Source organism: Amphiura filiformis, chromosome 13 (genome assembly GCF_039555335.1).
Source record: "Amphiura filiformis chromosome 13, Afil_fr2py, whole genome shotgun sequence".
Lineage (NCBI taxonomy): Eukaryota > Metazoa > Echinodermata > Ophiuroidea > Amphilepidida > Amphiuridae > Amphiura > Amphiura filiformis.
The window spans coordinates 29,201,584-29,222,942 of NC_092640.1; the positions used below are offsets into that span (position 1 = coordinate 29,201,584).

Sequence of the window (21,359 nt, forward strand, 5' to 3'; positions counted from 1 at the left end):
TATCCCACCAAATATCAGTCCAAACTAGGGGAAATACCCAATTTTACGTTGATTTTGAAAAATTGCCAGTCCGAAGTGAAAAATGGTGCAATCAAAACGGAATTTTTTTATAAAATTATGATATATAGCCCTGTGCTTTAAGTGGGGAAAATCTTTCATTAGCGAACTATATTACTTTGAAAAGCTAAAACGTTGACCCCTAAAAAAGCTCACGGTTTAAAAATATATATTATGGTTCTTCTGATATTTGCTTTTAATTTGGTTGAGAAATTTATTTTAACGCGAAAAGGTGTAGTGCACAAAATTCAATTAAATGACTAAGTGAGACACGTTAAATCACCAAATTCTTATTAACAAGACTTGATAATTGTGGTATTAGGAGAATTGCCAATCTTTGGATTCAAAATTACCTGAATGATAGGAAGCAGTTTCTTGTTTTTAATCAATATCGCTCTTCCACCTTACCAATTGAGTGCGGGGTTCCCCAAGGTTCGATCTTAGGCCCCCTACTCCTTTTATTGTATATTAATGACCTCCCTAAATGCGCTCCAAATCTCCTTTTTATCATGTTTGCAGATGGTACTAATATAATTTATTCGGATAAAGACCAAAAATCACTGGAATCTAAGCTGAATAAAGAACCTAATGTTATATCTGGCTGGTTTAAACTAAACAAACTTTCGCTAAATATTAAAAAACTAATTTCATGTTATTTAAAAATAAACATACCCGCTTTCCCCGTCAACTATTAAAATTTGCATTGATGATAAATTAATTGAACAAGTTAATGTAACTAAATTTCTTGGCATTCTAATAGACGACGATCTGTCGTGAAAATCACACACATCCCATGTTACAAAAATTGTCTCGAAATACAATGGTATCATTAGGAAGGTTAGACCCTTTCTCCCCCCTGATTCTTTTATCACTCTCTACAATACTCTTGTTTTCCCCTATCTTAATTACTGTGCCATGATCTGGGCTGACAAAAACAATTCCCATCTCCATACACTTTTTTTTGATGCAGAAGAAAATTATCAGAACATGTACCTATTCAGTTTGGCACGCCCACACCGACCCCTTATTCAAGTCTCTCAGGACGCTTAAAATCCAAGACCTCTACATTTTCCAAACTGCCCAATTTATGTTCAATTACCTTCATGACCAACTACCATCTCATACTACTGACCCAGACTATTTTATAACCAACAAAGACATCCACACCCATGACACCCGTTTTTCGAATGACCTTCATGTAAGCCTTACCAATACCAGGCTGTCTGAAAATATCCTTCGGATTCAGGGTGCCCTGCTCTGGAACTCCCTCGACCAATCATTGAAACAGTCTCCAACATTGGCTATTTTCAAACATAGACTTAAAGATTATTTAATCGAATCTTATACCACAACTGATTAAGGGTATTTTCAAACTTTCCATCTCTCTTGGGTATGTCCCGTCCTGTCCTGTCTTGTATTGTTTAGTCTGTCCATACCCCATTAATTTATTCATGTTATTTGGCACAATATATTTGATCCCGATCTTGTCCAAATTATCTTTATGTGAAGGAATCATACGCTTCTCCTTTCATTCAGCTTTGTGTCAAAATATGTGATTTATTATATATTTTTTTATTATTGTACTTTTGATGATTTGATTTAATGATTCCGTTCAATTAAATTTCATTTATTCTTATTTCGGCCACATGATATCATCATTGTAGTACATATTAATATTGTAGCGTAAGTTAAATTTCCATCTTGTTCAGATTGGGTGCCACAAGCTTCACGCTCTGCGTCTTTGCGGCATCTTATATTGTATAATCATGATATAGAGTGTGCACCTTTGGTAGCACCTCGCATCTGTCTCTGAAACAAATTGTGATTTCTCCAGCTACGGTGCATTTGCAACCTTCCATTTGATGTACATATGTTTGGATAACATTTGTGATCAAAGTGGACACATTGTTTTGGAGTTTCTACAACTTTTGAGGAAATATTAACTGTGACTTGTTTTTTCATCATCCTCTTGTATAATCTAGCCCATGGCTGCCATACTTGTACACAGTGTTAGCTTTTCACTGTTGTTGTTGGCTGTACAGTCAATTACACTTGTTATTCCATCAATTGATCAGTCTAATCATCTGAATGATCAATATTTTCATCTTCAAAGTACTTATCTGTGTGATAATCCAGCTGATTATCACTCTACCACAATGTGTTATACTAGGAGTGATCTCCTTAAGTACAATACTGGTATTTCAACTACATGTAGACTGCCTCAAGAAGTTTGGTACAACATTAAGTCACTTGGTTTAAATAAACAGAAACCAACTCGTCGAGGAAAGAAGATACTTTCAAACAACTTTCCAATTATGAGCTGTGTGGATCCATCTGCATCACCTGCAATGATTTCTCATTCCAATGAGCAAACTGTTTCAGCAAAACCAATGTGAGCACTCACCAGGTAACCATAGCAACATGAAGTTAGGTCTATGGAATGCCCAGTCTGTCGGCAATAAAGGGGACACAATAACTGATATAATCTTGAATGCGGACTTGGACTTCTTTTTCCTCACGGAAACCTGGCTCCGTTCTGATGATCGTGTCATCACTGGGCAAATGTGTCCTCCTGGTTACTCATTTTTGGGTGTACCACGTAACTCTGTCCATCGCGGTGGAGGAACTGCCTGTGTTTTCAAGAGCCAACTGAGTCTCGAACTCTGCGAAGAGAAACTACCTAAAAGTGACACTTTTGAACATTCATTATTTTATATGAAGAACCAGAACCTTTACTTTGTTGTTGTGTATAGATCATCATCTTTAAAGCAAATGCCTCAATACTTTCATGATTTTGAGATATTTCTCAATGCAGTTGACCTCCTTCCTGGACGATCAGTGGTATTGGGTGACTTCAATATCCATATGGACATGCCCGATGAAAGCGACACCAAATCTATGCTTGCTATCCTTGAGTCTCTTAGTTTCGAGCAACTTGTTGATGAGCCCACTCATGTAAAGGGACACACTTTGGATTTGGTTATGGTTAAAGAGAATGATCATGTTGTCAAGCCATATGATATCCACCCTGTTCATGTTTCTGATCATTTTCTCATACTTTGTGACATTGATTTTAAGAAGCAGTCAATTGTCAGAGCCACCAATGTGTACAAAGCGCGTAATTTCCGCAATATTGATCCTGTTGCTTTTGAGGAAGACCTTGTGTTCAAGCTCAATACCACTGATGATTCCATGGATGAGGCACATGTAGACCTTGTCCAGTTTTATAACAAAACCTGTAGCCAAGTACTTGAGACCCATGCACCTGCCAAAGAAAAACCATGTACCGTTCGCATCAAACCTGAATGGTTTAATCAAACTGTTCAGGATGCGCGACGCTTACGTAGGCGGAGTGAACGGCGCTGGCGTAAAACAAGGACTGAAGTTGACCGTCAAGCCTATATTGATTCCCAGAGGAAGCTGCAACAACCATTAGCAAGAGAAAGCATCTTTTTATAATGAAAGGCTACTCAATTGTAACACTAAGGACATGTATAAGACTATAAATGCTCTTTTGAATAAGACCTCACGTGACCTTCCTGATAGTAGCTCCCCAGCTACATTAGCTAATGATTTCTGTAAATATTTCATTGGTAAAGTAGAAACAATTCGTGCTGATGTTGATGCTGTCCATGCTACCTCTTCAAACACCACTTCTCAATGTTCTACATCTAGCACATTGCAATGCTCGTTTGACAAATTTGAAGTTGTGTCTGAAGAAGAGTTATCTAAAATAATAACGCCATGGACCTCCAAGTCATGTGACCTAGACCCCCTCCCGACCTGGTTGTTAAAGAAACATATCCATATCTTTCTCCCTATTCTTACTAAGATCGTCAATAACTCCCTCCTTTCTGGCTGCTTTCCTGCTGAACTACGTAGGGCTACCATCACGCCTGTGCTAAAAGGTGTCCCTTGACAAACAGCAGCTCTCGAACTACCGGCCTGTCTCCAATCTGGCCTTTGTTGGTAAACTGATTGAGAAGGTTGTCAGTGTTCAGCTCACCGAGTATGTTGAGTGCAATAAACTGGCTGAGCCTTTGCAGTCAGCGTATCGGGCTGCTCACAGCACCGAGACAGCACTCTTGGCTGTTCATAATACTATCCTCAGAGCTATTGATGACAACAGGGCTGTCTTTGTGGTGTTACTGGACTTGACTGCCGCATTTGATACGGTGGATCACCGTATTCTGTTGCAGCAGTTGAGCCAAGAATTTGGCATCATTGGTGATGCCCATAGAGTGTTCAGTCCTACCTTGAAAATCGCAGTAGTCAGGTCTTTGTGAAGGGATGCTATTCTGATAAGGTTCATCTGCCTTATGGTGTCCCCCAGGGATCGGTCATTGGCCCGATATTGTTCACCTATTACACTCATGCCAGCGGGAACATTATTCGTAATCATGGCCTCCAATATCACCTCTATGCTGATGATGTTCAGCTGATTATCACCTTTAATCCTGCCATCCCGGGTGATGCAGCTTGTGCCTTGTTCAAACTTTCCAACTGCATCCATGAGCTACAAACTTGGCTCACCAGTAACAAGCTCAAGCTCAATATGGCGAAGACTGAGTTTTTACTGCCTCTTCTGATTATCACTACATTAATCTCAAGCATCTCACCCTTTATTTGGATGGGTTGGAGATCTCTGTATCTTCATCCATAAAGAATTTAGGGTCATTTTTGACCATGACATGAAGATGTCCAGTTATGTTGCACATTTGTCCAAAACTTTGAACTGGCAGATTGGTAATATTTGGAGGATTAGGCGATTCCTAAGTTTTGATGCGTGTACCAATGCGGTTAGGACTCTTGTCCTGTCCAAGATTGATTACTGCTCCTCCTTGCTTAATGGCATCTCCCAGAAAAACCTCACCCGCCTACAGCTTCTCCAGAACAAGTGCGCCAGACTCATTTTCAGAGAACCAAAATATACGCATACTTCTCCTTTGCTTCATAGTCTGCACTGGCTTACAGTTGCTAAACGTGTCCAGTTCCGCACTCTCGTCCATGTTTATAAGGTTCTTGCTTCATCTACACCTGAATACCTGTCCTCCATCCTTCACACCCGTCATTCTGGGTACTCTTTGCGCTCTACTGCTGCCACTTGTCTTTCCATTCCAAGATCCCACAAGTTGGCTGGTGACAGAGCATTTTCCATCATTGCCCCTGTTCTATGGAATGGCTTGCCTTCCCACATTCGTGACTCTCCCAATGTCCAAACTTTCAAAAAGAACCTAAAAACTCACCTTTTCACCTAATGTTTCCCCCTCTTGCATTTTTCCTTTTCCATAGCGCTTTGTTTCTTCATTTAAAAAGCGCTCTCTAAATCTGTGTATTATTATTATTATTATTATTATTATTTCTATAAGTAATTATCATTAAGTATTTCTTATCTTGCATTTCCATTTGTATAACTTTTTGTGAATTGAGATGAAAACAAATAAAGCTTGAACTTGAACTTGTCTATAGACAAGTGATCAGCGTTATGGTGTTGTATACAGTTGCCTTTGTAGACCAATTGTTTTCGACAAGGTCGTTTTCTGAAATATAATATTACTTCTTGTTGATTTTGACTGCCCTATAAAGGCATGCATGCAACCTAGCCCTAAAGCTCTGTTATATTGGTTTTATCAAAGTAATACGCTAATACCTATTACAATACATCCACAGGAAAATTAATGAGGTGTCACTGGAGCTTCAATAGATAATAACAAGGCTAAGTTTAAGTATTTAGCAACTACACATATATTTACCATATAACTATGACTGGTAATATGGTACATGATTGCAGACATTCAATTTAACAAAACGACTTTTAAGATTTCCTGACTACGAGCGCTTTCTGATCTGTCTTCATGGAGTAGCAGTGTCGTTTGGGATTCGCACTCCACTACTTAATTCCTACTACTTACATCAGGAAACTGGAATAATGGTACAACATAGATATGCCTGCTTCGTATTACATTGACTATAGAACTACCAGTAGTGTATCAGACATGCTTCACCAACTGCAATGATCAATCCAACAGGAACTTCGTGCCCAGGCTTAAGTGGAAATGATGTACCGCATCACGTACGGACTTGTTGATATTCCACAGTCTTATCCGGGAGTCCTACCCTGTGCCAACTGTGATGCTACGATGGTACGCAATGAAATATTATGTACCATTCGCCAGGACAACCATTTACCAACAGTCCTTCTTCCCAGATGGAATCAGGTTCTGGAATAACTTCTCCAGCAGCTTAATTGTTGACAGTGACTCCCAGGAATGCTTCAGTGGGTAGGTACAGTCCCGGGGTACAGTATATCCAGCTCCGCTCGACTGCTTCCAGTTGGTTTCTCGCAGTTAGTTAGTCTAACTTCCAGTTAGTTTAGTTGTAGTCCAGCAACTGATATGGTGTAATAATTTACACATGATGACGCCAAATGTCCAAAAGGGAGCCAGACCCCCGGGGTCATAGTAGGGGGCGGCAAAAACGAAGGGGCGGCGGAAGAAGATTGTTCTATGATATTTTTCGCTGGGTACAAAGTGTATCTAAAAACATGTTTAATGTTATGTAGAGTCCCAATTGTAATATCTTGACAACTCATTCATTCAAAAAGGGACACCAATCCTACAGTCAACCATTGTTTGATAATAAACAAGCACTTTTGCTTCATTTCACGCGGTATTTCATAGCGAAAATTAGTGGAAAATATTGCTGATCCAGAATTTTTGGACAAGGCTACAGCACCAGCGGGCAATCACCTACACACTACTTTTTCAGATTTACTTCCAATTATACCCTAGCATTTTCTGAGATACCCTACATACAAGTTCTGAGCCCCATTCGCCAAAAAATCAAGTTTTTCACAATTATTTTGTTCTTTCCGGACGATGCACCCATTCATATAATAAATACTGTACTTCGACACAGCAATTTACATCAGAGTCCCGTGGCTCAATGGTTTCGGCGTTCGACTCTGGATCCAGGGATCCAAGTTCGAAATCCGATGACCAACTGATTTTTTCAATATTTTATTAAACAATAATTTTATTGTCATTAATAAAGGATGACACAATTTTAATCATCCAGTGCTATTATGATATTATCTTTTTTATCAAAGCAAGATGTTTGATTCTCAGGTTTATTATTTATTATATTAAGGGCCTATTCAAAAAACCTATGTATAGTGCAGCCGCTAGCAGAACAAATAATAAAAGAAATCTCTTTATTACTTAAATAATAATAATAATAATACACAGATTTAGAGAGCGCTTTTTAAATGAAGAAACAAAGCGCTATGGAAAAGGAAAAATGCAAGAGGGAGGAAACATTAGGTGAAAAGGTGAGTTTTTAGGTTGTTTTTGAAAGTTTGGACATTGGGAGAGTCACGAATGTGGGAAGGCAAGCCATTCCATAGAACAGGGGCAACGATGGAAAATGCTCTGTCACCAGCCAACTTGTGGGATCTTGGAATGGAAAGACAAGTGGCAGCAGTCGAGCGCAAAGAATACCCAGAATGACGGGTGTGAAGGATGGAGGACAGGTATTCAGGTGTAGATGAAGCAAGAACCTTATAAACATGGACGAGAGTGCGAAACTGGACACGTTTAGCAACTGGAAGCCAGTGCAGACTATGAAGCAAAGGAGAAGTATGCGTATATTTTGGTTCTCTGAAAATGAGTCTGGCGCACTTGTTCTGGAGAAGCTGCAGGTGGGTGAGGTTTTTCTGGGAGATGCCATTAAGCAAGGAGGAGCAGTAATCAATCTTAGACAGGACAAGAGTCCTAACAGCATTGGTACACGCATCAAAACTGAGGAACCGCCTAATCCTCCAAATATTACCAATCTGCCAGTTCAAAGTTTTGGACAAATGTGCAACATAACTGGTCAAAAATGACCCCTAAATTCTTTATGGATGAAGATACAGAGATCTCCAACCCATCCAAATAAAGGGTGAGATGTTTGAGATTAATGTAGTGATAATCAGAAGAGGCAGCAAAAAACTCAGTCGTCGCCATATTGAGCTTGAGCTTGTTTACTGGTGAGCCAAGCTTGTAGCTCGTGGATGCAGTTGGAAAGTTTGAACAAGGCACAAGCTGCATCACCCGGGTGGGCAGGATTAAAGGTGATAATCAGCTGAACATCATCAGCATGGAGGTGATATTGGAGGCCATGATTACGAATAATGTTGCCGATGGCATGAGTGTAATAGGTGAACAATATCGGGCCGATGACCGATCCCTGGGGGACACCATAAGGCAGATGAACCTTATCAGAATAGCATCCCTTCACAAAGACCTGGCTACTGCGATCTTCAAGGTAGGACTGGAACACTCTATGGGCATCACCAATGATGCCAAATTCTTGGCTCAACCGCCGCAACAGAATACGGTGATCCACCGTATCAAATGCGGCAGTCAAGTCCAGTAACACCACAAAGACAGCCCTGTTGTCATCAATAGCTCTGAGAATGGTATTATGAACAGCCAAGAGTGCTGTCTCAGTGCTGTGAGCAGCCCGATACGCTGACTGCAAGATATCCCAGATATCATCGTGAATGCAATTGAAGACACCTACCAGGGTACAGAGGCTAAAGTGACAACCCCAGATGGTGACACAGATGAATTTGAAATTTTAGCAGGTGTGTTACAAGGTGATACGCTGGCACCATATCTGTTCATCATCGTCCTAGACTATTGCCTCAGATCTGCAATAGACGGCAGGGAGGAGAGATTAGGCTTCACTATAAAACCTAGAAAAAAGCCGACGAGTTGGTCCACTGAACATAACTGATCTTGACTTCGCAGACGACATTGCGCTACTATCTGATACTGCCAACCAAGCACAGGAACTGCTCAAAAACGTAGAAAACGCTGCACTTCGTGTGGGATTACACATGAATGCGAAGAAAACACAATTCATGGTGTATAACCATTCAACAGATGTTGAAATCCAAACCGAGGATGGCAGCTTCCTGGAAGAAGTAAAAGACTTCAAGTTCTTGGGGTCGTGGGTCAGGAGTACTGAGCAAGACATCAGAGTAAGAAAGGCAATGGCATGGAAAGCTTGTAACAAGCTCAATAATATTTGGAAATCGTCTCTACCCAGACACCTCAAAACACACCTATTCCAAGCTACTGTAGAAAGCGTCCTGCTGTATGGTTGTGAAACCTGGACCATTACCAAGAAAATTGGCAAAGCAATGGATGGCTGCTATACAAGAATGTTAAGATCAGCACTAAATGTAAGCTGGAAAATGCATATGACCAATAAGGAATTGTATGGGGACATTCCACCTGTGACCTCAAAAATCAGCACAAGACGGCTACGACACTGTAAGAGAGCCAAAGGGAGGATTACATCAGATCTGGTAACATGGAAGCCCACCCAAGGAAAACGAACCAAAGGACGTCCCAAGAAGACCTTTGTGGACCTGCTTCAACACGACACAGGATACACAGTGGCAGAAATTGAGACCAGCATGCAGGACAGGCGGTTATGGCGAGCCATCATTGATGTCCGACAGCAAGAGTCGACGGAGTAAGTAAGTAAGAGTAAGTAAGTAACGTGATGGTAGCCCTACATAGTTCAGCAGGAAAGCAGCCAGAAAGGAGGGAGTTATTGACGATCTTAGTAAGAATAGGGAGAAAAATATGGATATGTTTCTTTAACAACCAGGTCGGGAGGAGGTCTAGGTCACATGACTTGGAGGTCCATGGCGTTATTATTTTAGATAACTCGTCTTCAGACACAGCTTCAAAGTTGTCAAACGAGCATTGCAATGTGCTAGATATAGAACATTGAGAAGTGGTGTTTGATAAGGTAGCATGGACAGCATCAACATCAGCACGAATTGTTTCTACTTTACCAATGAAATATTTACAGAAATCATTAGCTAATGTAGCTGGAGAGCTACTATCTGGAAGGTCACGTGAGGTCTTATTCAAAAGAGCATTTATAGTCTTATACATGTCCTTAGTGTTACAATTGAGTAGCCTTTCATTATAAAAAGATGCTTTCTCTTTGCTAATGGTTGTTGCAGCTTCCCTCTGGGAATCAATATAGGCTTGACGGTCAACTTCAGTCCTTGTTTTACGCCAGCGCCGTTCACTCCGCCTACGTAAGCGTCGGGCATCCTGAACAGGTTGATTAAACCATTCAGGTTTGATGCGAACGGTACATGGTTTTTCTTTGGCAGGTGCATGGGTCTCAAGTACTTGGCTACAGGTTTTGTTATAAAACTGGACATGGTCTACATGTGCCTCATCCATGGAATCATCAGTGGTATTGAGCTTGAACACACGGTCTTCCTCAAAAGCAACAGGATCAATATTGCGGAAATTACGCGCTTTGTACACATTGGTGGCTCTGACAATTGACTGCTTCTTAAAATCAATGTCACAAAGTATGAGAAAATGATCAGAAACATAAACAGGGTGGATGTCATATGGCTTGACAACATGATCATTCTCTTTAACCATAACCAAATCCAAAGTGTGTCCCTTAACATGAGTGGGCTCATCAACAAGTTGCTCGAAACTAAGAGACTCAAGGATAGCAAGCATAGATTTGGTGTCGCTTTCATTGGGCATGTCCATATGGATATTGAAGTCACCCAATACCACTGATCGTCCAGGAAGGAGGTCAACTGCATTGAGAAATATCTCAAAATCATGAAAGTATTGAGGCATTTGCTTTAAAGATGATGATCTATACACAACAACAAAGTAAAGGTTCTGGTTCTTCATATAAAATAATGAATGTTCAAAAGTGTCACTTTAAGGTAGTTTTCTCTTCGCAGAGTTCGAGACCACAAACTGCGAAAGACCACCAACAACCGCCGCTCAATAGAGACATCCAGCTAGATTGCCCCGCAGGCCTTCAAAAGCCACACACCGCGAAGTATAGTTATCCAACAAGCTTAAACTATAATTAACCCCCCCGATAGAGGGTAGGGCATGAAGAATGAGGGAAATTAAAACCCCAAACCGCGAAAGACCGCCAACAACCGCCGCTTAGTAGGGAAATCCAACTAGATCTAAATCTAAATAACTATCAACCGCGAAATTTGGATATCCAACTACATTGCCCCGCAGGGCTACAAAGAACCACTCACCGCGAAGTATAGTTATCCAACAAGCTTAAACTATAAATTAACCCCCGATAGAGGGTAGGGCATGAAGAATGAGGGAAATTAAAATCACAAACCGCGAAAGACCGCCAACAACTGCCGCTTAATAGAGAAATCCAACTAAATTGCCCCGCAGGGCTGAAAGAACTATCAACCGCGAAATTTGGATATCCAACTAGATTGCCCCGCAGTACTACAAAAACCACAATCATTAAAACATAATTATGTTGCTAAGTCGTGACACTTAGACGCTTCCGTAGTATACGCCTTGCTACATAATTATACGCACCACAATCATTAAAACAAATTATTATCTTGCTAAGTCGTGTAGTATAAGCCTTGCTACATAATTATACGCGTATTTCTCAGTAAATCGGACTGACTCTGTGTCTCGCTGGCATCGTCAACATTGGGTATGTGTTGTTCATATTTACATTTTACATTTTCTTAGTTGCCTTAGAATAATTTAAGTATATTAAAATGTATATTGATCATATTATGTCTCCCTATTAACATTACAGTCACGCGGTAGCTGTGACCAGCGAGTTTTAAAAATAAACAGCTGATAAAGTTTTGTTAAATTATTTACTATCGTAAATCAAGGATAACATAATTGCAAACATCTATTTTTCGTTTTATTCGTTTTATGGAGTACTTCGTAACCCGATGACTTTCCAAGCTTGGAGCTACTGGGCTACATTCATAAAAAGAAAAGAAATCCACCAAAAAAACGTTGACAACGTAAAGAAAGCAGCAAGTTTAAAAAGCCCCCACCTCGGCTTACTTTTTGAAACTTGGTCCCATTTTGAATATCAACAGCAAATCGGTGTTTTTAAAATAACATCATTCATTAACATGCCTATTTGTTATTCGTTTAATTCAATCGATCATTCAATTGATCATGAACTTAATATTATAAAATAAAACATAATTATATAGGATATTGGCCAAGAACAACATAATAACCTTTCTGATCGTTCCAGAATGCTAACAACTTAATATCGCATCGGCACATTAAAGATACATAACACTTTGTGTTTCAAGTTGATAATTATGACAAAGTTTCAAAAAGTGAGCCGAGGTGGAGGCTTTTTAAACTTGCTGCTTTCTTTACGTTGTCAACGTTTTTTGGTGAATATGCAATGTGCACTCAATAGGTTACTGACCAGCTTCTATTGTTATGTATAGTCGGGCTAAAAGTCGATCGATATATGTGACGTGTCATGTCAAAAGGAGACACTTTTGGGCAGGATCGTAAATGGAGAATAAGCCAAAAATCTGCCCGGGGTGATTTTTTCACAATTTGGGTTTGTTGCTAATTTGTGATGTTATTAATGTTAAAAATATTGCCTGATAGTTTCAGACCGGAATATAACTGGCATCTTGTATTTTATGAGGCATTTGTCAAGTTAATTCCTACTCTCAACATTGTCAATAATATTTTTAAAGGCCGATATCTCAATTTCTAATTTTACAATACCATAACTTCCGAACTTAATATCTTCGCTTAGGAATGTCTGATTTCATTGGGGAAAACGGCTTTGTGGTGCAAAATATCTCTATATTTAAGATATGTAAAAACCTCAAAATTCATAACCTGCCCAAAAGTGTCTCCTTTTGACATGACACGTCACATATAATATTAACCCCAGAAATATTATTACTCACGGCTTGAGCTTTCGCCATTGAGGCTGATGGCTTGATCACAAGTGACTGTTGTGATCTGGTCCACTGCATTTCTCGCGGAGGTTGGATGCACTCTCATTCGTAGGGTTGAAGATTGTTTTAAGCAGTTGAGCATATATATACGGGATTTAGAGTTCGTGGTTGATCGTTTTAGCCCCCTTTCTGCGTATTTGTGTCGCCTTTCTAATTCTACGAGATGCGGCGTTAGAGTCTTTGTCCAGAATAAGATGCCACTTCCCAGATGATAACGTAAATATTTTTTAATTTTCACAGCGTCTGATGCATTTATAAATAGTTTGGAAACCGTAAGTAGATCGTCAGCACTCCTCCTTTGCTCACGACAGTGTTTATAACCAATACAATTTCTGAGCAATTTTGAACTTTGCTCTGTTGACAATACAAAGACAACACATTTGGCCGATTCCATTTAGGTGCAAGTTGGGATATATGTAAAAATTACAAATATGCAAACAAATCAGGTATGAAAAAAATTAACCAATTTCATATTATAAGGTCGTACATTATGGCTTTAATTTCGCCTACGTGCGTGTTATACGGTGGTTTAATTTCGCCTACGTGCGTGCTATACGGTGGTTTAATTTCGCCTACGTGCGTGCTATACAGTGGTTTAATTTCGCCTACGTGCGTTCTATACGGTGGTGATTACGACACCGTCTGGCTATAGACGAATCCAACGAGCCAAGTCATGGTCAGGATTTGGTCGGCCATTTTCGGGTCCCCGCTAGCACCAACCTGGTGTTTTGAGCGCCCCATTGTGCAAATAAAAGCCGCCTAACACCTAGAGAAGATGCAAGGACGAGGAGGGTTAATAGAACTTGTTTTTTTCTTTCTAAACATCCTCGTACGTATCATTCTTCCTACGCCCCCCTGTGCATAGAATAGCCGCACAGCCTTAATATTTTGTAATCGCTGCAAACGTCTTAGGTCCCTGAGGATGGAGACGAATAAGAGGTTTCTTATCAATACTGTTCACAGACATGCCAACTTTGAAACACAAAATTATATTTTCACACTTACCGTAACCAATTACTGCTGATTCAGCGAGTTGGCGATGGTAGATTTACACTTTTGCAAGAGCGATTGTGAAAATGATAATTAAACATAACATGCTTCACCAGCCGCTTAAATGTAAACCTTTCTGGTCAAACTATCAGACAGTGCTCATGCAGGCTCGCACATCTTAATCAGGAGCAAGAACCATACTTTCCACATAAAATATAGCGAAACCATACTAGTTGGCTGTTGGCATGTCTGCCATTCATGAGTGAGTTGCAATATTCAAGTTGATATAAAATTACGATTAAAAGATACCATTGCGATTACGCAGGCAGCTGCCAGTTAATGGTACAGGTAAATTAGTGTAATCAGCCATTGTTAGATCAATTGATACATGTGATTTACTTAGCTGCATGGGAATCGTAAGTATAGGAAATTGAGTTACGCACGTGAATTTAGTTTCCTCTGGTAACATTAAAATAATAATCTAACCATCATCATCAAGAAAATGATTGTAATAGCGTGGCTAGAGATTTTCTGTAATTACAGGGGAATTATAGCTCGCCATGTCAATTTGTCGAAAATAATGCTATGTGAATTTGAAAGGCCGGCCAAATATCAATGTCTACAGTTGCCGAGAAACGGCAAAATTGGTAACTATTTTACAAAGTTACTGAAAGTTACAGCTCGCTGCATAAAATAGACAGCAATCTATGGCAATAAATTGGGCAAATCTGTCACCATGGTAACTAATCTGACGCAACCTTGCATAATATTGCCGTTGCGTTGCGCAACCTTGCATAATATTGCCGTTGCGTTACGCAACTTTAAGTAAAGTTTAATTAATTCTGTATAAATTTAATCATATTTGGGCAACTTTTTGCAACTTTGAGTAAAGTTGGGCATTTTTACCACTTTTAAGCAACTTTAGCCATGAATTCTATTATTCCTCAATCTTAATCTTAATTATTGGACCCCAATTTGACCCGTGATTGCATAAGAATTGATAGCCGTGTATTGAAATTACAATTGAATGCCGAGTAGAAAATCGAATTTGCGAGGCTGAGTTTTCCTGTGATCATAAGTTTACATATTAAATCAGAGTAAATAAACACATGTAGCACTTAATGAATTGTGTGATGACGTGTTTTTGACGTGCTGTTAAAATGGTGAAAGCTCATACTTTCTTATCCATTTCTGTGCATAGGGATTTACCGTGTGAGAAATTAATGGTCGCCGAATTTCGCGCGATTTGCAAAACATAATCGCAAGTTAAATTCAGATTTTCCCAGAGGCGGATTTAAGGAAATGGGCCCAGTCAGCAAAATACCCTGGAGTTGAAATCAGGAGCGTGCCTGAACTTTTTGGAGGAGGGCAAGCAGTGGCGTAGCGAGGAGTTGTGGCGCCCGGGCCTAATGATACATAATTGCACCCCCCCCCCCTCCCAAAAAAGAAATCTTGAAACAATCTGCGCGCGAAAATTTGCACAAATTGGTGCTACCAATTTTGGTTATAATGATGTGGAATATCGGTTTTTTATTATTTTTTTTTAATGACTATTTGTCCTGGAATGTGCGCGAAGCGCGTGAAAATTTTGACTTTCATCGCTTGGAGGGGCACAGAATCTATACTGAATTGATTTCCTTAAATCCGCCTCCGGTGATGGCTGTGCTCAAAGAGCTTTTAAATAGAAATAGAGTCGCAATAGATTATATAATCTTTTGTTCGTTTGATGCCGATTAGAAGTTGCGACAGGCTATTCATAAAAGTGGTACCATTGTTTCGAATAAAGGGGTTCCGCCATTAAATTGGTCACTGATCCGGCATCATATTAACGCTCTACACAACAGGCGAGTATCAATAAGTGACCACACTACAGTCACGTGTAAGGGCAGTCATGTGTAAAGTGGTACCATTGTACTCAATGTATCCCAAATGTGTGCTTGTGTGGGTCTGAAGACTATAAGGAGGCTTTAGCTGTCGATGCAATCATCTTTACCACCCACCTGACGATAGGTGTTTCATTTAAATAAATTGAATGCTCTTGGTGATCGATTACACATTAGAATGTATGAAGGCTGCCATTTCCAGTCCATATATCTATATTACACTATAATGGTAATCGCTATACGTATACATGTAAGTATAAGTATAGGCCTATAAAGGTTGTTTTTAAGAAATTTCCATTTAATGTTATTTTAAGAAGGAGATTGGTATAGAAATAGTGGCGTACCCAAAGAGGGGAGGGATTGGGGAGGACAGATTCACCTCTGTGAGAAGTCTTGGGAGGGGGGGAGAGGGAGGAGGGATATGGAGAATGAGAGAGGGCTGGAGGAAGGGATAATAAAGGCAAGTAGATAAATAGAAATATAAGGAAAATGATGGGAATGAGAGAGGGAGGGGTGAGGGGACAATGAGAGCGAGGGAGTGATAAAATGTAGGCCTAGGAAAAAATAAGTACAGAGAAGGGAAAAGAAGTTAAAGGAATGATGAATACATTTAATTATTAGGCCTATATAATAACTAAACACATAACAGCACTGGGCAGCCGGCCATTCGACGATGTCAATGCCTTTATTCGTTACGTAATTAAAACGCCCAGTCAGATGTATTTCACACCTACCAAGCACAACTCACCCAATTTCGCAAACTGGACGTTGAATGTCAGCGCTCTAATCGGAAACAATAGAACAATAGACCCTGCAGAGCGTTGGCTGTGCTGGCTGCGTATGATTTTTTTTCCAACCGCTATTGAGGTTAGTGACTAGTGTTGTTTGCGCATAGAATAATGGTCAATTTGGCACATTCTGTTTGAGACCCCACTACATTCACAAGACGTGTATTCAGCCGTGCACAAGTGATTGTTTCATATGAGGTGTCATTGTAAAGGGGAGTAATGTAGCTATTCATTGATATGCAACATGATATGAACATGTCACAAATAATCTGAGATATAGATGCTTGAAAAAACTTTCCAAACTTTTATTGAGGAGTTTACATAGATCAGGTAACTTCAAACCAAATGATTTCTTCTTCACAGCATTATATAAGAAACTGAAATGAAAACCGAATCTCATTGAAACAAAGATATCAATATCTTGCGAGTCAAGAGGTTAGGCAGGATAATAGGAAACCACGTGACCAAAACCAAAACTAAAACTCAATATTTGAAATGAGGCATTGTCATAAATTATGAGTTTCACAAATGTGGGTTATCAGTGAGTTCAGGGGCGAGTTGCCATTTGTTTCTTTTTTTTTCAACCAAAATTGTGGTACGTCCCATGTTTGGAAGTTATTAAATTGATTTTTTTTTAGCCCAGTAGGCCGGCATCACTAGTTGGTATGTTACATGCAGAAAATATAACCTCTCATCATTGTTTAGTAGAAGAATTTTTTCAAATGCTATATTTTTAAATTTAACCATTGAAGAGTGAGTCTCTGTTTAATTAAAGTTTACTGTTAGTGCTATATCAATTGCTGCGTTTTACAAGTTATCACATACCAAATGAGTTATGTGAAGGCGAGTTGTGATTTTTACATTGAGTTGTTTTGCGAGTTGTCTTCATATTGTCATTGGTGAAATACACACATGTACCCAAATTTGTCTCAAATATTGGTGAAATACACACATGTACCCAAATTTGTCTCAAATAATTGGTGAAATACACACATGTACCCAAATTTGTCTCACTATTATTATTTTGTGTGAAATATTCAATTGTAGTCGAGATTTGATACTATTATGTTTCATACGCAGTGTATAGTTATAAGCAAATATTCAAATATTGACCGTTTAAGCTTTCTGAATATTTTAAGTTGTTGTTTGATATTACAAAATTACAAATGTCATGATCAGTAGTATATGAGCGAATTGGATTCCTTTTGAGGTGCAATTTATGTAGTATTTATATCAGATTTTTTCATTGTAGGGTTGGCAGAATTGCAATTTTGTACCTCACTCTTGGTTTGATGGATTACACAAGCGATGTGTTTGTTAATCAAACCTTCCATGTGAAGACGCGCGGGACCAATTGACGGCATGTTAACGTGCTTGTATTTGACTGCTCCTAACAAATGATGTATGAGGTTACAGAAGTCCGCATTTCTTATGTAAAAGCAGGATATTCCCGGATTGTTGCTCTCAGTCACGCTCTGATGTACAGTCATATTTAGCTGTGGGGAGGATGGCCAGTATATCATATATAATATTTTCATCCAATTGGTCTACACGTATTTCCTGAGGTGAAACGGTTGCAATCACCAACAACTCTTGTCGAATTTGACTTGCTGTTGCTTGCCAGCTATACTGTTTGGCTTCTTCCATGTTAGTGGCATGCATTACTGCTCGCATTGACGAATCAGCAGACATGGCCTCAAACGCTTCCTGAATTGCTTTAGCGTTACCTGGTGGAACTTTGAAACCATTGACGCCATGCTTGACTATTTCGTTAAGGCCACCAGTAGCTGACACGATTAAGCAGCAACCAGTAGCCATGGCTTCGATAGCGACAATGCCAAATGGCTCATAGAGAGATGGCATGACTAGGATGTCTGAAGCAGCCATGTATAAAGCCAACGCGTCCTGCGTTTTTGAACCAAGAAATTCAACACGTGGATCTGAACTCGTTATATCTAATGCACCGCTCTTATTGCCGATCAACCGAAATATATGAGGCACTGTACTGTTATTTAAAGCATCGAGAGCGAATTGGATTCCTTTTTGAGGTGCAAACCGTCCCGCGTAAAGAACATTGATTACATTATCGTCAAGTCCTAAAACAGATTTGGCCGTCGTTCTGTCCAGTTCTCGAAACCGTGTAGTGTTTATACCAGGTTTTATTATTGTAGGGTTGGCAGAATTGCAATTTTGTAATTCAGTCTCGGTTTGATGGATTATACAAGCGACGCGTTTGTTAATCAGATCTTCAATGTGAAGACGCACGGGGCCGATTGACGGCATGTTAACGTGTTTGTATTTAACTGCTCCTAACGAATGATGTATATGTGCTTGTAGAAGTCCGTATTTCTCATGTAAACGCAGTCCAACGAACCCACTTAACCAGTAGTTGGTCAAAAGAACATCATACTTTGAACCATCAATCTGCTCACTGAACTCTTCCAGATATTGGAATAGCAAATCTCGATTAATATGCTCTTGCGGACCTGCTACAATGTACTGGCATCGTAGAGTTGAAGACAAATTAACAGTACCGACTTCTTGCGGTGATTCGCTCCTGGTCAGCCAGGTGACATCACAGTTAAGTTCCGACAACGTTTTGCCAACTTCACGGACGTAGACATTCTGACCACCCTTTCCGTCTGAACCAAGCTCATGGTCATGAACCAATGGGTTGCCGTGGACAGAGATCATTGCTACTCGTAGGATCTGCTTGCAAAACTTCATGGTCCGTCATTTGAATGGTCATTTTATGGACAATTTAGATCTGTTCAAAAAGAATTAAAGAGGATAATACTATAATACTATAAAGCAAAATATTGCCTATTGTTTGCTAAACTGTTGTTAGTTTGCATCAGTAATATAATTTTATGTCGGACTAGATAGTGAATATTCTCAGTCATCTAGTCATTGAAATCACAAAGGTCTTTGAATTTGATTCTGGTTCTGGAACTTACTTGATTAAACTGAATTTATACTTCATCGCTGAGTAAGGAGCGATTGGTATTTGACCGATAAGGGAAGAATAAGGAAGCGCGCTATTCCAAAAAACGCTCTAGCTCATTGCCTAAAAAACAATCACTATCGCTCGGTGATGTAGTATAAATTCAGCTTTTTAGTGCAACTAATACTATCCCAGCAAAGACAAACGTTTAATGTCGGGTTATATAAAGGGTATGAACACGTTTTAATGACCTTTGTATAACTCAACAATTGAATGTTATTAAAACTGACCCGTTGGGCTTGTCAGGCAATACTTGTTGGACAGTCACTACACCCAAAATGTTTTCACCGGATTAAGGATATCACAATAAGCGAAAGTGAAACATTAACAGCACTTTTCACATGTATTCCACCTGACTTTGCACTCAAAGCTCTTAAAAAGTGTATGAAAAGTGACACTACCTTGAGCGAATGGACAAATCTAAATGGAGACGAATGAGATCATGGAGATGTTTTTATCAATACCATCACAGACATGCCAACTTTGAAACACACAAAATCATAGTTTCACACCTCAAAAACCATATCCCTTTCAGTCACTTACCGTAACCAATTGCTGCTGATTCAGCGAGTTGAAAATCACACTTGGTAACATAACATATGCTCACCACTCACCAGCCGCTTAAATGTAGTTTTCTGGTCAAGCTATCAGACAATGAAGCAGTGCTCAGGTTCGCAACAGGCGCAAGAACCATATTTTGTGAAAGAAATCATACTAGTTCCCTGTTGGCATGTCTGCCATTCATGATTGAGTTACAATAGTCAAGTTGATATAAAATTACGGACAATATTGTGACAGATATTTGCAGGTACGATTGCGATTACGCATGCAGCTGCCAGTTAATGGTACAGGCAAATTAGTGTAATCAGCCATTGTCGTGAAGGATATATCAATTGATATATAAACTGGCCTCAAAAAGAAACTTATAAATTTTCACAAGGTCATATCTTAAAATCCTCTCCATAAAAATGAACAAAAATTGCACACAGGATTACTTCAATACTCTACTCTAAACACATGTCAGTAACCAAGCAGTTGTCCAACTGACACAACAGCAAAATGCACTGATATGGAACACCTTCCTGGACCAAAATTCACAGCCCAACAGATTTCTTTTGATGGGTTCCAATTATTCGCCTGTGAATGTGTTCCCGGAAGCTGTTCCTTGCGCACGTTTATACGCACCATGCGCGAAATAGGTGCACATACCTCTCACAAAATAGTCAAGGATGCAGCATCAGAACCAAGACCCAACAAGGATGACAACTACATTTTGTGTGCGACGGGCGATTGGTATTTGACCAATAAGGTTGCTCATTTTTCTGAAGGCAAGAAACATGAGAAAAGGAGTCCTAAAGGAGTCTCATTGACTAAAAACCAATCACTATCGCTCAGTGATGTAGTAGTTCTAAATTCAGCTATAGATACGTATTTCCAATTCCATTTAACAGAGTCAAACACCTATTGTTGACGCAGACAATGAAGGTTGTATGAGTGTTCCACCATGCTGATGGTTCTGTAGAATTGACAGCCTCAGTGACAATAAGAGCACATTCCTATCAGTGGCGTAGATTTCTTTTTGACATGGGGGGTGGTGGAGTTGGGGAAAAAAATCTTGAAGTATAGTCAATCCATCACCTTTTGGCGACAGAATAAGTTTATAGTACAAATGCGCGTGAAGCGCGGGAAAAACTTTGCTATTTTGAAGCTACACTGATGAAATGTGTAAAAGTATAATAAATTTGCACTTTTGGGGGCTTAAATGGGCAAATGAGGTTAATTTGGTGAGAGACCCATTA

The 21,359-nt window shown here is 39.6% G+C and overlaps 2 protein-coding genes across 2 annotated transcripts; both read right to left on the reverse strand.

The window, feature by feature from the left end:
* Positions 1–8,049: 8,049 nt before the first annotated feature.
* Positions 8,050–10,637, reverse strand: LOC140167559 (uncharacterized). The gene is made up of 2 exons (XM_072190861.1): positions 9,784–10,637; positions 8,050–8,635 (listed from the first exon to the last, which is right to left on the reverse strand). Exons 1-2 carry the CDS (start codon positions 10,635–10,637, stop codon positions 8,050–8,052), a joined length of 1,440 nt encoding a protein of 479 aa, XP_072046962.1.
* Positions 10,638–18,020: 7,383 nt separating this feature from the next.
* Positions 18,021–19,283, reverse strand: LOC140167560 (D-inositol 3-phosphate glycosyltransferase-like). Its single transcript, XM_072190862.1, has one exon. It carries the CDS (start codon positions 19,281–19,283, stop codon positions 18,021–18,023), a length of 1,263 nt encoding a protein of 420 aa, XP_072046963.1.
* Between the last annotated feature and the right edge of the window lie 2,076 nt (positions 19,284–21,359).

What these genes read in the sequence shown, in the direction of transcription:
- LOC140167559 (XM_072190861.1), bottom strand. Translation starts at nt 10,637, where the DNA reads ATGCCCAATGAAAGCGACACCAAATCTATGCTTGCTATCCTTGAGTCT. An exon ending in GAAGCTGTGTCTGAAGACGA is followed by an intron (nt 8,636 to 9,783) that starts GTTATCTAAAAT and finishes TTGTCACTTTAG; the next exon opens with CCTCTGTACCCTGGTAGGTG.
- LOC140167560 (XM_072190862.1), bottom strand. Translation starts at nt 19,283, where the DNA reads ATGAAGTTTTGCAAGCAGATCCTACGAGTAGCAATGATCTCTGTCCAC.